This window comes from Polyodon spathula, chromosome 8 (assembly GCF_017654505.1).
Source record: "Polyodon spathula isolate WHYD16114869_AA chromosome 8, ASM1765450v1, whole genome shotgun sequence".
In the NCBI taxonomy this organism is placed as follows: domain Eukaryota; kingdom Metazoa; phylum Chordata; class Actinopteri; order Acipenseriformes; family Polyodontidae; genus Polyodon; species Polyodon spathula.
In genome coordinates this window covers 44,040,007-44,058,137 of record NC_054541.1, presented here as the reverse complement: position 1 = coordinate 44,058,137, position 18,131 = coordinate 44,040,007, and the positions used below count along the sequence as shown (strand labels likewise).

At 38.2% G+C, this 18,131-nt stretch overlaps 1 protein-coding gene across 4 annotated transcripts in view; it reads right to left on the bottom strand.

Annotated features, from left to right (window-relative positions):
• Positions 1 to 513: 513 nt before the first annotated feature.
• The window catches only part of LOC121320006 (UPF0606 protein KIAA1549-like), a 61,483-nt gene continuing 43,865 nt past the window's right edge, over positions 514 to 18,131 (bottom strand). Inside the window, exons 9-20 of one of the 4 annotated variants that reach the window (XM_041258072.1) lie at positions 16,826 to 17,003; positions 14,783 to 14,970; positions 13,003 to 13,205; positions 12,301 to 12,428; positions 9,520 to 9,713; positions 8,806 to 9,029; positions 7,739 to 7,883; positions 6,683 to 7,021; positions 5,026 to 5,072; positions 3,817 to 3,947; positions 2,983 to 3,149; positions 514 to 2,556 (exon numbers count right to left, since the gene is read on the bottom strand). In XM_041258072.1, the coding sequence (XP_041114006.1) occupies positions 2,323 to 2,556; positions 2,983 to 3,149; positions 3,817 to 3,947; positions 5,026 to 5,072; positions 6,683 to 7,021; positions 7,739 to 7,883; positions 8,806 to 9,029; positions 9,520 to 9,713; positions 12,301 to 12,428; positions 13,003 to 13,205; positions 14,783 to 14,970; positions 16,826 to 17,003 (2,178 nt within the window). In that variant the 3' untranslated portion in view covers positions 514 to 2,322. The remainder of the gene's footprint in view (positions 2,557 to 2,982; positions 3,150 to 3,816; positions 3,948 to 5,025; positions 5,073 to 6,682; positions 7,022 to 7,738; positions 7,884 to 8,805; positions 9,030 to 9,519; positions 9,714 to 12,300; positions 12,429 to 13,002; positions 13,206 to 14,782; positions 14,971 to 16,825; positions 17,004 to 18,131) is intronic. The other 3 variants (XM_041258075.1, XM_041258073.1, XM_041258076.1) reach the window with 3 other exon arrangements.

The window sequence follows — 18,131 nt, the reverse complement described above, 5'->3', positions numbered from 1 at the left end:
AATATAATTCTACTTGCTCAGGTCAAGCTTTTGCATCATTAACTAACTGCTGAGGTGGAAATTTCCATAGAATCTCAACTCAACCACTGCAATTGTTAGTTTGGTTGCAAAGTGATTCCAATGCATTTAAAGTATTATTTGGTTGCAAATCATCTTTAGTATTACAGAGATGTGGTAATATTATAAGGCACATGTTGGGCTAAGGGCTCACATTGAATGTAACAATCCTATCTTTAAAGTACGAATTATCCCATGCAAGCAACTTTCAATTAGTTTGTTTATCCAGTGCATACAAAATATTTCTATTTTCACAAACAGGTGTTTAACATTTAAATACACATGCCAAATCTTACTTACCTAGCCCTTAGCTACTTATTTGAACAAAATGCACTGCAAGTATCTGGTTACCTCTTTATTCTAAATGCCTCACAATTGTATACAGCATGTCCATATTAGCATGAACACTTTACAGCTTTGTCTACTGCAACTGGAATCCAAGCTGTTTACTCCTGGTAATGTACTCCCTATATTCAACTGTTTCCTACCTTCTGACCTTTCCTGCCCTGTTTAGCGAGGTGCAAGAGGCATGTCTGTATCCAGTTACACTGTCTCTCCAGTATGCTTGCTGATTTAAACTTGATGGCCATTTTTTAATGCAAGGCTTTTTGAAAATGTCCAATTATACAGTGTCAGTAGAAATTAAATAAAAAGTGATTTGCGTTCTATCATATTTCACAGAAGTGCAACAATTCCAGATGTCAATTGCACAGGATGAGCTCACTCCATTTATCAGAGAAGTAGTATAGTTACAGACCAAAGCCCAGCATTCCAATATAATTATGTAATTGTTAGTTAGCCAATAGGCTTTATGCAGATGGCCAGTGAAACAAATACACAAACACTACTCTTCATCTTATGTCCCTCAGTGTAACCGATTCCAAAGAAATTTCCACCAATGTTACAATTTCATTAAAAAAAAAGGACAAAAATAAATAAATACATTTGTGTCAGCCTCCTAAAGGAGTCACTTTACAGCCCCTGTCACATCTCTGGGTTTCCCATTGGAAACACCAATGTACATTTTCCAGAAAACAGAAACGGACTATATGCAACAGAAATGATTAAGATATGCATGTGAAATACAGCTGAGAAAACTATCACGCGACCTACAGTGTAAAAATAATTTTTGTACATGTTGACTGTTGGAAACTATTGCTCAAGACATTAAAACAGGGTTTCTGTACAAAAGTTTACCTTCAAAGTTGGCATATGCTTTCTCTTATATGGTAACTGATCAGCATCATCATAACCATAACTCAAAGCGCCGTCAAGTCTCTTGTTTTTACCTGAATAATGAACATGTCATATTGTGCTATATTGTATGTAAGCTGAAGGCCTGTTTAGGTTAAGTCTGATGTGTATAATTAGACACTGATCTACTCGAGAAGAATTTACAGTGAGTTAAAGACACTGAGGCCTTGTAACCTTTTCGTGTCTGAAATCACACTCAGGTTAATTGTGAGTGTTGATGTTTCATTACCATGCTACCCAGACATTAAGAATAAAGGCAATGTGTTCTTTGTGTTGAGACAGCTTGATTTTTAGCACCAGGGAAAATCAGGTAGCTTTCAAATGTAGCTATGTAGGACCTGTACTGAATACAATAAAATTGGGATTGAACAACAAACCGTCTTGTCTTTTTAATTCATTATGAAGCAGTGAAGTTATTGTATAGCAGGGAGAAAAATTTGAAAAAAATACATATATGTATATATGCATTATTGAACCTTTTTTTTCTTCGTCAAACAATTTGTAGCTGCAAAAATACGAACAATTCCAATCACCACGTTGACACATTACACAGTGGTCTTGCTACATTGTCCATTATGGAGGTCATCTGCCTAGGCCTGAAAAGCAATGAGCTGTAGTTAGAGAGCTAGCCCCATCATTGCACTCTGGGGATGCCTTCAAGAAAAGTTATGCCGCTGTTGCCAATGATGAGTTCCACCACACTATGAAATGAGACTCAAAAGACTGTGAGCTAGCACTGTGGTAGTCAGCTACAGAAACTGGGAGCAGAACTCATGAACTTGTTGGGTGAGCAGCTACTGCAGAATTACGACAAAACAATCCATATTTAGCAAACGGGGTGGGTGGGCATCATGTACCTGTAATCTGGGTATTGCGTGGTTTTGCACTGTACTTTGGTTCCAGTACTGCTATAAAGATACCTTCACATATGGTCCGGTTCTGCGACTGGGAACTTCCATGGGAAGCATTTCCTTGTTGGGGAGGAGGGAGTGGTTGTGTACAGGAGGCAGCTCAGCTGTGGAAGCTCTGCACCGCAGACTGTTTCTGTGAAAGCCGCATGAGCTCCTCTCGGATTGCTTTGATGAGGGAGGCTGAGGAGTGGCCTGGTGGGGGTTCGTCGGCCCCCACAGGTTCTAGAACACTGTGCTGGAGGGGGGCCGCTGGAGCCAGGGGCTCCCTTAGCGCAGTCCTGGGCATCTGGAACATTGAGGACGAGGAGTAGTCAGGGAACCCAAGCATCTGTGCCTGAAAGAGATCATGTTGGTTGTAAAAGTGTTCTTGGGTGAATACTTAAGACAGTTAGTCAAAAACAATACTTGTTATAAACGGTGGTGACTCTGCAACAAGGAAATTAAAAAAGAAATACAGTTCCAGCTAAGCATTCACTCAAGCAGTTTCTTGTTTACCCCAGGTTTACATTTTAATTATGTCAGCACTGTCTTTATAGCTACTTTTAAAAATGCACCAAAAAAAACAAACAAACAACTTGATAAGGATTGCTTTTTTTTTCATTCCATGAAGTTTTAGCATTAAATAACTGCACACAGTTATCAAAGGTTTTGTTATGTGGTACTTTTTAAAATCAGTGACATGGATAGCTCCATAATTAAAATGAATAACATTAAATGACCTGACATTTAAGGTATTGTACTAAGAAATGTCTTTACTTACAGGGTCCCTGTGGTGACCCATTCTTGTGAATTCTTCGTCTGTCCGATAGGGAGCCCACCCAGAGGCCCCTGGCTGGTTTGAAGCTGCCCTCCCTGGCAGAACCTGTCCTGGGTGGGAGCTCATCCGACTGGACAGTCCCACCTGTGTCAGGTGGTGGAGCTGTGCACCTGGGGGCAGATTTAAACAAATCGATGATACTGGGATCAACACCATAGGTCATAAGGGGGTTTCAAGGCTGTTAGGCATGCTTCTTCTACAGCAGCAACACAGTGTGGCAAAGTCACTTTGTAACCACCCTGCCAGCACATAATATAACATACTGTATTACAAATTGAATATGCTGCCCGCTGCCTGTGTTTAAGATTTGATTTGATCTTCCTTTTGGAACTAGCCAGTGTTGAGAAGTGTTTTCCTTTCAAAACCTTTTTTATAGATTTATGTAACATAATTTTGCTTGGGACCAACCACATAAATATGAAAACAAAAAATAAAACAATTAAACAAAATAGTCCTGGCACATTGTAGCAGCAAGGATGGGTGGGGAGACTGAAAAACAGATTTTATTTTTTTTAAAAACCAAGGGTAGAGCACTACTATCTATACATTTAGGACTACAATTTGGTATAGAGCTGTGGTACTCAATTCTGCCCCTCTAGATCCAGTCCAGTCTAGGTTTTTACTTCCTGCAGGTTTGGAAAATAGCCCATTTAATCTGCAATGAGGAGATTAACTACTGTAGGAGCTGATTGGAATGAAGACCATGAGGGCCAGAATTGAGTACCACTGCGATAGAGGATGACTGACATTAGAAATGCAAAAGAAAAATAACAGTACCTGTAGTGCCCCCTACTGGTCGAGGCCGTGCGGACGAAGGAATGTCTTCACCGTAGAGCCCTCTGCTGGAATACAAGCTCTCCTGCTGGCCTGGATCGCTTGACTGTAGATACCCTGGACCAAGGCCTTGCCTGGTATCAGAGACAATTAAGTATTTTTTAATGGTAGTAAACTAACTGCACATCACAGTTTTGAATGTGATAGACTGTTTCAGTTAAAATGCTGATTATTTCCTGTTTTGTTGCTGCGATGCACTCTTTCACCCCAATCAAAACAAGTGCATCTTTAAACTACTGAAGTGTTGCAGGAAGCTGGAGGTAGTTAGAAAATCCCACTTTTTTATGGACTATAACTCTGTCAGGTTGACAAAGGGAAGGATTCCAGGCTACTAAAATAAACTACAAGCCACCAATCATTTCTCCTGCTATCTACCATGAATATCTAATGAGGGGCCTTGTTGAATACATTTTCCTTTAGGAAAGTACCAGCCCAGTGGATATACTAATTGCTGTATTTTTTCACATGTGTGAGAGTGCAGTGCTAGTGGAAGTTAATATAAGAATTACTATAAGAACTACTATATAAATATACAAATGATACATCAGTTAATAATAATAAAAAAAAAAAAAAAAGATTTAGGTAATGTAAACAGAAAACACTCATTGATATATCATTCATATTTCACATTGATTTGTACAGTATTCTGGCTTGTGTACTTCAGCACATTATATTATAGTAAAAAGATACCCAGTGTTAACAATGTTATACATTACTTCAATACAACAGCAACACATATTGCAAGAAACATATGACACTTCCCCAGCAGAAGCAAGATCCTATTCACAGCTTGAATCTGTGATGAGAAGCGTGGCATTAAGAATACTAGTTAGAGAAGAGTGCAGTGTTCAGGTCTTTAGAGGTCTCAAAATGTAGTGCCTGGGCAGGTTTCCATGGAAACAAGGTTACAGATATTGGAAACACAGAAAGAATCACCCTCAATTGAAAGCACTCTATCTATCACAAAGAAAAAGGATTACTTGACAGTGTCACTAGAACCTTACCTTACCAAGATATATCTGACCCTCCTCACTAAGGAAGAACATCCCAGCCCCCGCCTCCTCCCCAAAATGAATAAATAAATCAACAAGCACTTTTATTTGAATGTGTTGTGCCATTAGACACCTTATATATTAAATCAGAAAATCTCACCTTTGTAATAGTCCTGATGGAGGAGACATTCCCAGCTCTGCATAACGCTGAGATAGAATAATCATAATGACAATACATTGTGTTAAATGAGTGCAAACATATACAACTAATAAACACTAAGCCAAGCCTAATCTCTCATTGTAATCGCATGTTATATTCTATATAGTTAACGTGGGGAAGACAGTTTTTTTCACAATAAAAACAAAGCCTCTCATCACTGTTGTCTCGTACGAACGTACTCATCTTCATTTTGTTAGGTTTGGGGTGTTTAAAAGTATACAGATACTCTGCTTCAATTAACAGCAGCAGAATTTGGTCTTAATCATGAGGAAACTAAAAAGTTACCAAAAATGGCTATATAGGGTCAGACTGAATGGAATTGTATAATGTTGGAGTTTCTAAACCGCTGTTGTCTGTTTCTCAAACACAAGTTTAAAACACATAGGCTTATGAAAGAGAGCTGGCAGGTGATGTTTAATTATACAAAATAATGCTGTGCACAATTCGCCCTCACCAAATGCATCCACTGCCTAAACCCCAAAAAAGCAAATTAACCAAATATTGCAAACCTCTTTTTATTTTTATGCCATTCATTTGAGCAAATTTAAATGCTTACTTTAATGGCAGCTGGGAGGGGACATAATAGAAAACTTCTTACTATCTTAATATACCCTGCGCACAAGATATTATCTCGTCTCCACAAGATAGTGAGACGTGTGCACAAGATATATATATTTTTTCTCTCATGTCCCCTCCCGGGCTCCGTAGTTTTACCCTATGTAAACAGCACAAGATTTCTCATTCTTACTGCAGAACTAACTTTTTACGCATGGCTAAGTTCTTGAGAAGTACAGCCAGTGTTTCTTGACCTGATCAAGTGTCGGTGAAATCCCATCTGTCTTACTTGTAAAGGTCGTCAGTGTAAATTGACATGGATTCCATTTACTCTAAATGCACTGAGTCACATACTGTATGCAGAGTCACATATTGTGTGTAACGAATTGTTGCTTGTTGCATAAAGCAAGGGATTGGTAAAAGGTTTAGTGTGTTTAATAGATAATAAAAAGCAGTAACTGTAGGTTTTGTGCACATTTAATTTCATTTCAACCTAATACCTTTATCCTCTATTGTAACTCTGGTGACTTAAAAGACAGGCTTTCTGTTCATATCTCTCCCAATGTTGTAGATGTTTTTCAAGCACAGAGCTGTGTTATATTCAGCCATATGCAGTTTAACAAACCCAAACAGAAGAGACTTCTGATGAATACATATTAAGGCAGGTCTGATCAGTTTAACTTGACAGGCAGAGTTGAAGCTTTTCAGTTGAGATTCTGGCAGTGGTGATGATGAGAAAAGTACATGTAATGTGATTATAATGAATGCAATATTAAGCTCTTTACTTCAAATCCTCATTAGAAGGTATTTTTTAAAAGGAAACAATCCACCCAATAAAGCTACCAAACCAGAAATAAACTACTTAGACATTTAACGCGCGATGTGTAAATAACTGTTTCTTGTTTCTGTTGCTCTATACTAAACTTTTACCACTGGCTAATGATTTGGAATAACAGCTTTAAGAACCAGGTCCATTTTCCTGTATAGTAGATACCACTGAGTACTGTTATGCTAACGACAATTGCCAGATTGTGCCACTTACTGCTGAGAAAGGGCTGGGCCCCTGACAAGGTGTGTTAGGTGAGTCCCACTGTCCAGTGCCGGTGCCCCTGCTGGTTCTCGCTGGCGGGCTGGTGTCGTGCTGGGCGACTGTGACCCCGGGCAGTGTGATCCCAGCATTGCTTCCGTGGCTGTTTGGTGCCACCAGGGCAAAGGCGTCGTCCAGGAGGGAATGCATTTGCTGCCGGGCCTCCTCAATGGAGGGCTGTGGGGGCAGGTACGAGGGGGGAGGAGGGATGGGGCTGTGTGTGGGGGAGTTAGAGAATACCTCATTCTCCTGAGGGGAGGGGCTGTGCTGCTCCAGAGGCTGGTCAGGGTCTGACTGCAGGGGTCAAGCAAAGACAAGGAATGTCTTTTAATTAACACTTATATGCAAGTGCAAGCAAGCTTTTTACATGTATGTTTTTTCAGTAGCAACATAAAAATAAACACTTCCAGCAGTAGGTATTGTTTGATTTGAACAGCAGCAGTATTAAGAAATACCGCTGTTTGGATGCATTCAATTATAGCCTGTGATACAAGGATACAGCAACAACCAATACAGTGCACAGCAATAATGGCAGACTGCTCTTTGGACTGACTACCTGCTTTGCTGGAACCCTATCTTGCACTGCTTGTTGCTTTGTCTGCCTGTGCTACAACACGTATTGGTGCAGAGATGAACAAGAAAAAATACCCAAACTATTGTGATTTACATACTAATATTTTGATATAAATTGAAATAAAAAACATGCCATCAGGTTGCTTCACTTGGCATGAAGGTTCAGCGCCCCTATAAACCTCCTTTACTATATTTCCCACCTTATCTTTTAAATGAATATTTTTTTAATGTCAATTATTTTGGCTTCAAATACATGCCTATATTAGAGAGTTGGGTGTGACGACGTACTTCCCTCTGGGGAACGGTTTCATAAAGTGGCTCAGTCTTTCTGATGATCCTCAAAGGAATTCATTTCCTGAGGTTTTGTTTAAAATGCTGCCCTCCTCAAGACGTGATTCACTGTTATAATACTTGCTTTGGAATTATAGAGAAACTTACAACATAAGCCACGTTGTTGACTCCTGGGGGCCTCCTGTAGGTCCCGTCACTGTCTGTGGTTAGCAGTCTGTCCTTGTCTGCCTCAAGCAGGTTGCCGTTTACTTGGTTCTTCCTTCTCTGTTTTGGAGAACGTTTTCCTCTTGAACTAAGGAAACATAAAGTAAGAGTGGCAGCCCTTTTTATGAATGAGTCTTTTTATTTAACTTGTTGATATGAACACCACAGACTGTAGCTGCTAAATGTTTGTTTGCAAAGCTTGAGGGCGATTTCAGTAATTCAGAGCTGGTGGTTTTCTGATGCAGGTGCAGATTGAGGAGGTGGCTAAATTGGTCCAAGATACAAACTTCTAAGGTTAACTGTTTGTTAGCCTTGTCTGGGATTTTCAATACCTCCTGAGTACCCAGTAAAAAGGAAATATATATTCCACTTCCCAACTCTTGGCTGGTCATCTGCTCCAGCAACAGTCCACAATCTGACTAAAAACTGTAGCTGTCCATTCAGCATTGGAAAATAATAATTAGGTATGGACAGTTGAATGTATGTACAGTCCCTTATACATGTTTAAAACAGTATTTTTTTTCACAGAAATCTAGTATGAATTTACCAAGCTTTGCCATGGTCAGTTCTCTGTGACTTATCATGCTTGCTACGCGTCACAGTTTTAATTTGCTTTACTTACGCTTTGCTATGGTTTTACCAGGATATACAGGTTAACTTTTCTAAGGGTCTAAGTATAAGAAGAAATAAAAAAACATGGGTCCTAGTTTGTTTGGTTTAGTTTGCAAATTGGCAAAAGACAGAAGGAAGAAAAAGATGATTTCTAACAGAAACAAAACAAAAAAATAACCTTTGTTTTCTCCCTGGATACCAGGAGCAGTAGTTTGAAGTTCTGACCTCATCTTTTTGTGCATTTTTCAAATTGCTCTTCAGGATGTCCAGCAAATGATATGGTTGGTGTTATAACCAAGTTGTATCAGACATATAAAAGCAACTACTGTGTCCAGGATAAAAACAAAGACTACAGAATCCCTTCCACTGTATTATGAATAGGTGCAGTTTTATATTACCTCTTCCTGGATTCTAGAAACAGAGAGGGGACGTGGATGTCTGGGTTCAGGATCTTGTCAATCTGCAGCTGTGCTTTTTCGTAGATCCGCTTGCTCTCCTTTGTGTCGGTGACTCCGATGTCATCCATGACTGGAAAGTCATAGTGCCCTTTTCTCTTGGCTCTCAGTCGGATCTTATTGCGATGGTGTTCAATCTCTGACTTATGCCTAAGTGCTGTCTGAATCTTGAAGAAAAGCAAGAAATTACTGCAATAAACAAGCATGTCTGGAGCATACACCCCCTCCCCTCCGCCAAGGGCGTTTATATTAAAGTGGAGCCACCTGTACCATATGGATGGACGGGCGGGCGAATGGACAAGCATCACAGATACATCTTCACCAGTTATTTATATGCAGCTATGTATTTTTTAAATCTAAATAAACCCATTTTGTACTATAAGCAAATTTCTTTTTACCGGTGCTATGCAACTCATGTGGGGAATACATTAAGCATGATGAATGTTTACTGACTGAATATGTTTAAGTGTTGGTTACCAGACCATCATAATATGAAGTCCCTGTTCCTGGACAGAATTCACCCATACATTGGCACAGCAGTGCCTTAAATACAATCTTTATGATGTAAATACCAATTCAGTTTCCGTTGTTTAGAACAGCTTTAATCACGAGAACCATTTACATACACAAGTACAAACTGATGACAAAAGCGCTCACCTCTTTATTTATTTTGGAGGTTTCCGTGACGACTGGGTTGTGTATTGGAGGTGCTGGCATGGGCTGCATGGCGATCAGCTGGATCTTGTTGGGAAGGCGTTTGCTGGCTTCTGAAGACCGTGAAATCCTGTCCACATGATCGAAAATAGAAGCAGACGACAGCTGTTCTTCTGTGCCATTGCTTTGTGGTGGTCCTGGGGTAGAGAAGGGGAGGACAACTGCAATTAGTTGGACTGCAGAGCTCTGTTAGCAAATACAGTATAGATTTACTAAAGTCACAACACTGACTCTACAGACTTTATGGTGTTCGAAATATAGGATCCTTTATAATTTATTTAAATGTATACTACAGTTTTAAAAAATACTCTCCCCATCCGATTCCTCTTAGATTTACTATTGTTTAAATCAACCAATCAATTATAATAATAATCTCTCCTAAGAGACCTCAAAAGCCACTGTGCTGTCCTTTCCACAACATGCTGTAAACCAGGATGGCACGGTATATGTTAAAAAGAAAACCGTATTTTATATCATCTACATTTCCATACTACTTCATTTCTCGCCTGTTTCATATCTTATTATGATTCTATTATTGCTCAGGGCTAATTCTTTGGAAGGGAGGTGGGGAAGCATATCAGTGTTACGCAGAGCACAATGTTTTACCTACAGCTTTAATGCACTGCGTAATGCAAATCTGCTTCCCCTCACATCCCCACAATCAGCATGGTGGAGTCTTTTCTGAAGCATTTTTTTCTGTAATAGTTAGTTAGCATGGCTAGTTAGCTATCTTAAATAATGACCCCAGCAGAAAAAACAATAGACGATTATATAGAAGACACAGAACAGAATATTGTACAGGTTGGAAATGAAATATTTGGAAAATGCTGCTGATGTAATCCCGTTAGTGGGTTTCTAGCTAGAAAGGGTAGCAATCTCTCTGACCAGCAACGAAATCAGACCAACATGGAGAAGATAGTCTGTACCTTCAGAGACTGAAGCTGAAGCAAGGTGGACAACATGTTTAAACTGATGGTGTTAAGCCATGGCATTATCTGTATCTGAATCTGTTGTGTGTATCTGTCTGATGTATGCCTAAGTTCATTTCCCAGTTTGCCACTAGAGGGTATGTCTGCTTTGTGGAAGTCCTCACAGTCGTTGCACGATAAAAACGTGAATGAATTACAAATCTGTTCAAATAGTAACTAGCTAGATAAGTATTAACAAATCTAGCCTGTACAGCTCTGACAGCCTATAGTAACTCTATTTTCACTACATCCTTTTTATTTTTAACATTAGTTTCAAGTGTAAGGATATTTCCACATTAGTACTGCCATGACTTAATGACAATGATCTGACCTAAATCCTACCACAAGACTGGATTCCATTTTTGTCTTATTCAGTATGTATGATACACTTTATTGAGCCTTATTCTCAAAGATGAACTCATGAGTCATTTAAAGTCTGTTTGTAAGAATAATCAGGAAACCTTAAGGTAGCCACAACACTGGAACTGTTTCATGACACAAAACTGCATGAAGAAAGTGGTACCTTTTAATAGGATCAGATAAAATATGTATACAAACATATACACTATGTTAGCTGATCCTATTAAAAAGGCATCAGCAAAAACATGCATCTTATATGTGGACCAGCGCAGCTGTTCAAATGTTAACCATATAAAACTGTATTTTAATGATAAAAAATACAGTATATTAATAAAAAAAAAAAAAAAAAGATTTTGAAAAACAATTGCCACCTGTGAACTGTCCATTTATTAAATGTTTTTGTTTAACACTGTCTTACTTCCCAGAAATGATCTTACCAACTTTATTCTTCCCTGCCAGCCAAAATAAAAGAGAAAAAAGGGTCAAATAAACTGGAATCCCAAGAAAACTGAAAACATATTCAATTCCCTGAGCACTACACAGCAGAACAAGTACACAATTGGCTTTGTAAAGGCATTAACTTGAAATGCAAACTGTTAAGAAACTACTAGAACAGTATATTATAAATAGGAAATATGCCATGGCTCGACTGAAAATAAATACTGGATTTACTTATATGTTAGCCAGGAGTGAAATCGCAGCGGTTACGAAGTATTCTCAATGGAATTTCATGTTTGTATGATGCTTTCAAAACATGCTGAATTTTTTTCTGATATCACATTTTTCCAGAAATTTTAGAAAAAAGAAATCCCTTTGGGTCTTTTTTGGCTGATTATAGCCCAGACTGACTCCCTATGCCAAGTGTCTACTTTATTAAATCTTATTATTTCTTGAATGACAAATAACAACACATGAAGCCTTTCCGAAGTAAAGTTTTATTAATGAACTCAAAAAAGCTGGGCGTTATACTTGCCAGAATACAGTTACATTATTATTATTATTATTTTGTGCATAGGGAAATGTGTTGTAAGCAGCCAGATGTTTGAAAATCCAGAGAGGTGTTGATGGTGGTTTTGTTCATTTACGACTTAAGCCAGCATCAAAACCAGACCTCCAGGTGCGACACATGTGTGTGTATATGCTATTCTGGTTATGCATGGCAAACTAAATATGCATTTAAGTGAAGCTAATGTAATAGGATGGAAGCTGAATTCAAATCAGCATCTAAACCAATGCACAAAACAGCCAGGATTGTTTGCAGAGCTTTTAACCTCATCTCACAGGCAGGGGTCAGAATCTGTACTGACAGTACATCACACAAAACTGGTCTATACACTAAGGTCTGCTGTACAGTCGTATCAGACCATGCCCACGTTTTCAATCTAAAGTCACTCACCATTCTTGGCTACTTTGCGCTGTTGTTTGGTCTCACTCTTGGTCACAGAGGCCCTCATGGACTCTTCAGCTGATTCTCTCCCGCTGGACGGCTCACTTACTGTAGACTCAGCATCAGACGGGGAAATTCTGTCAAATGACAGAAGCTTTACTGTCTTGGCTTAACAGTTATATATTCACACCTTTTAGGGAGTACATTTTGTTTTCAGCCACTTTTTTTTTCCTTTTGTATCTGAAAGTTCTGTTTCAAAAGTAGAAAATAATCAAGCCAGAATCCTTATTTAAAGAGTAAGTAGTGGGGTTCCACAAAACATAGCGTTACATGTCCCCACGTGTTGCAACAACAGTTTAAATAACCTGTAATTTTTCTTTTCATTGTTATCATCCTGACAACTTTTTACATGTATAACTTTAAAGTCTGTTTCAAAGCTCCTTTCAAAATGGCTGCTCTGGTGCACTATATTTTTCGGAATCACGCTACTTACACTTGGCTTAGATTACTTGGCTTCTTAAATCTGGCAATAAAATTATGTGGATGTGCATTTTAAACAAGAATAAGCAACAAGAAATGTTATGACTGAGACACCACATACAAACACATTTTACAGTGCAATACATGTCAATGACAGCATTTAGCTGCCACCTGCTTTACAGTTTTTCCCACCTTTCCATTCCGTGTCAGAGTGGAGTTTCTCTAACTCACCTGCCTCGTCGCCGGTCTCCTCTGCAGGGTTTTGAAGAGGTCTTGGATCTGGGGCTGGGGACGTCGCCCTTCTCTGACGGAGTCATTTCCTTTACAGGCATCGGGGGTGGAGCTGGCTCCTGGATGACCAGGATGTCATCTTTATTATGCTGCCCGAGGTGCAGCTTAGCGAAATCAAACCCTTTCACACTGGGGGCTTGCAGCTGTAAATAGAATAATGACAAAATGGGTCTCCCTATCAGGTGTTCAGGCAAGTTTTGTTCAGGCCCCGTTGTGACCGTCACTACTCAGGAACAGGAAGATCAGTAAGAAGAGCTATAGAACACATTTTAAAGTATTGGTTATTGCCGTGTTTAACATGGCATTGTGTACAGAAAGTACAAATACAGTACGTTAGAAATAAAAGGTGTATTTTTGTCTGGGGTCACATGTTACTAAATATACTAGGGGGTTTAAGAGGATGTTCATACTGTTTTTTTTTTTACTATCCCCTTGGCATTTTAGGATTTTTATAACCACTCAGTGTTATTACTGAAATACAGCAAATATATATATTTTTTTTTTTCTAAAAAGTCTGTGCATTGACATTGCATTTGGGCCCCACGCTAAAAACATATTTATTCTTGTTTAACTGACATTTCAATTGTACAATTTATAGGTAGCACAGAAGTAATGCACCATATTCCAACAGAACACCATGTTTAAGGCAAACGTCTTAATTTGAAAATTATGGGCTCGGTGGTCATTGAACCGACTGGTCGTTGACTCAATGGCTTCCTTTTATTGGGTTGGTTTTGGTGTATATGCTTTAATACATGTTGTTAATATATGTATATAATATATATATATATATATATATATATATATAATATATATATATTATATATATATATATATATATAGTTTCACTAAAGAGAAACCTGTCAAATTCTAAATGAGAAATCATAATAAACATTGATTGGCTGTGTGTAACTGATGTAACCTGAAAAATAAAGAACTAGACTAATCTGCACTGCATCACAAAAAAGACCAGGGTGATTTAAAAGGTTGTATTTAAAACCTTTAATCAGTTAATCAATGAAGAAAATAGGAGTGTTGTTAAAAAGTCTTTCTAAATTATGCTGGGGAAGGCTAGAGCATTAAGGTGAACTGTAATTTTATCAGTTGTTTCTGCAAACAAGAGCTGGTTTGCCTAAGGGAGAAATATTATCCTGCTGTATTTCTACATGGCTATACAGCAAGCCCAGACAGTCCATATTAAATATGAACACCATATATTTCAAGTCATAAATACAGATTTCAGTTTTTGCTGACGCATCATACTGAGTTTTTAAATCCTCACAGCCTACTCCTACCAGCCCAGAGTTGTCTGATGTTTTGCCCATCGTGACTAAAACTGCTTTGCAACAGGGAGATGCAGCTTTTTATATATTACACAATACATACAATCCATTTGGGTATCAGTCATTTACACAAAGGCATGTCTGACAGTAGGCAGAACTTTCTAATTTTTGTCCAACCTCTATATATTGGTGTAAAAAATCCCATCACCAAAAAATACATACAAAAAATGAATCCATGAAAACAGTTATATTTACAGTTATATTTACATTACCTGGGTTCTACTTTTACTCCAGTCTGCGCCTGTTGATTGTATAAATACAATACAATTTCCAAGGTTGTTCCTCATATCAGCTATGCTTGAAAATAAGCAATTTTGTTTGTTCTCATTGAAAAAAACATAATCCATGGTAACTGAAGGTAAATCCAGCAAGCCTACCTTCTGTCTCTGCTGGACGTTGCTCATGGTGTCTGGCTGAAACTCCAGCTTGTCGGTCCTGCAGAGCTTCCAGTACAGAATGATGATTATAATGGCGACCACTATCACCGGCACCACCACCCCCACGATGATCCACAGGTTGTTGTTCTGGGTCTCAGATGGAGGAGCACTAATCTTCTCCACAGCTGCTGAGGGGGAAGGATGAGAAAAGAAAACAATGAACAATCCCATGTACGAGACCCCAGCTTCATAATCCATTTGTTTCACGCCTCCAACAACAAAAGGCCAGTGATGTGCTTTAAATACACATTTAGAGCATAGAAATGTAAATGACCATAACCTTCACCTATTGCATACCCAAGTAAAATGTAAGTTTGATATGCAGACAGAACAGGTATCTAAATGTACCCTCATATTCTGATGGTATAAATATCTGGTACTAAGGAATATCCTTATCTGGGTCCATCATGATTGGATAAGACAGATATTTGCAAAACTAATGTGACCAAAGTATGTACAGTACATACAACCACTGTATCCAGGTCTCTCAATGAGAAATGATTTAACACATACAGGCTGTACTTAAGAAGCCTAAAGACCAACATACACAATGCTACATGAGGCATCCTACTAGAGAATTCTGTAACTACAAATTCCTGGCATGTGCAGCAAACTGATTATTATAATGCAGGAACATTTTACTTTCGAAAAAATGTTTTACCTTCAAAATGCAATGAATGCCTTGAAGACAAAAAGTTAGAGTATTTGTGTGCTTGAGTCACTGAGTTGAACGGTCTGTTATGGATATTTGGCACCAATCCCTCTAATATTAAAAATAGAAAATCTTTCATTCCAGCATCCCTAGTAGTCAGCAAATAGAGGCATTAATTAAATAATGGAGACCCACTGAGGTGAAACAACCCTACAACAAAACTTCAAACTCTTCTTTTTTATTGTGCAATACAGAAATATGCCACAAAAAATACAAAAATGTCAGTGAACACATGACAGCATAATAAGGACCAGTGTCTTTGTTCACGCTGCACTCTCGTAAATCAAATCATAGAGCCTTAGTCATAGTGTTCGTTTAATCTTCAGCATCTACTGGTCTCGTTAAGCCACAAGTGCATTGTCATAGTAACCCAGTTCAACCACTTGTTATTATTAACAGCAGCTTACATTTAAAAGATTTGTCACACTTATCACAGACACTTCTCTGCCTATTCTGTAGGTCCTGCAGCATTAACAGATATTGCATGATGCTTCTACTACTAGCTAACTAACTACTAGTTATCTTGTTACTAAACTAGATACGTCATTGTATGCATAATGTACCTACTGTAGATTAAAAACAGTGTGATACATACATACGACAGACAGACTTCTAATGATAACACTTTTTTTTACCCCACAAATCTATATCAGCAAAATTCCTGATTCAAACACTGTAGCCAGGTGCATTTGTGTTCCACCTTATAACAAGAACACAAGTGCTAGTGGAATGGGAGCTTTGACCATACTGCCTTATAACGAGGGAGCACTGTATTACTGATGGATGGTATTAACTCAGTAAAATCTTATTTGATTAAATGTAGTTTCATTATTGCAATCTTTTTCAGTAAGCCAAAGTTGATCTTCTCGTTCGTATTATTAACGTATTCATTATAAATTAATTAGAAAGCTCTATTATAGTCAACAAACAATTTGATAGAATGTCTAGATTTGAAAAAAAATGCAGCAGAATAAAAGCAAAGCATTGATAAAGGCAAATTAATCAATTAGACATTTAAAATAGCAATAACGACTGTGTTTACTTCTATTTTCAATAAACCCCTGCTGACCATGCCTTCCCAACATGGTCAACTTCCAGGCAGTAATGCCCTCTAATTAGAGTTCTATTGCTTGAATCAAGTGTTCTTTAATAGTATGCACTAGTCAAAGATATCCTTGTATCCTTGTGGAATCCAATTAAAATCCAAAAATAAATGCAATCTTGACCTATGCTGGATCCCAATTAATTCTCCACAGAATTGAAGAACTTACGCTGGGCCAGTGTGCCTTGTACTCGATAGCCCAGGACGATGGCAGCTCTCTGGAGGTCAATCCGGTTTATAAGGCTGGAAGCACTGACAGCATTTAGCCTCTCTCCATTCTGACCCTCCACAAAGTAGATCAACTCCAGGGGGTTGTCAATGCCTTCAATCCTTGACATTTTTACAATCTAGGCAAAAACAAAAAGATTTATATTTAAACCCATATATATGCAGTGTTTACAAGAAAAGCATTACTATCCCTTTGCTCTGTCCAGCGTTGTCCGTATCTCAGAGATCCCCTAGGGAACTTTTACTCAAGAGGGAAAAACATAATTTAAGATTGTTAGTGTATCCAATTCTGGCTCCCTCCTACAACACAACACAATACATCATTAATTTGAATCAGAGGACACTACCAAGTAAATGCTGTGAAATGTATTCCCTATGTCAGAGGTTCTCAAATGAGTGCGCTCAGTTTTTAAAAATAATACCGCTGCGATACAGACAACGCAGAATAAAACAAAGGTAAAGAAATGCATTTCTTTTAAACACTGCAGAGTGTCGTGTAAAACTTTAACATGGTTTGAGCCTGATGTGCTGCAACACAAAAAAACACTTTTTATTTATTTATTTTTTTTATATTTGGCAAAGCAAAATGTGAATTAACCAACACCAAATGAAAGAAGCGTCTCTGAGGAGAGGCCTATTCTGTGGTAGGTGACAATTTAAGCAGCAAAACCTTTGAAACGTAAAAATATCAGGCTTCAAAGTCGTTTCCGTAGCAACTGATGCAATTGTATCCAGGCACACTTTCATGCTGCAGGGTTGTTGAATATTAATGTGCTTTATTTATTCATTAACATAATATCTTACATGTGGATGATTACTCAACACAGAACCTACCTACCCTACTTGTATTCGAGACTGCAATATTATCAGCTAATGCCGTTTCAGTCAAGCTACTATTATGAATCTGGAAACAAGTATCTTTTTCCACTATATGCTACTACAGTATTTAAACAACTAAATTGCTAATTTCCAGAAAACTTACATTCGGTATAGGTCTCAAGAAGCCACAGGTATATTTTAGCTAAATAAATTATGCCCTGGCAATTGCTACACATATTAGTAGAATTTACAAAGATGCAACTATAATACAGCACAAGGAAATAGCAACAACATTTCCTTAACCTTGAATATTTCTTGGGAAAGGAAACCGTTATTGTTACAAAACCTGTTGGCGCTAAATCATAAATGCCTCAATATCCCTATTTTTAAAATGATCTTAAAAGAACTGGCACGACTGGCATAAAACA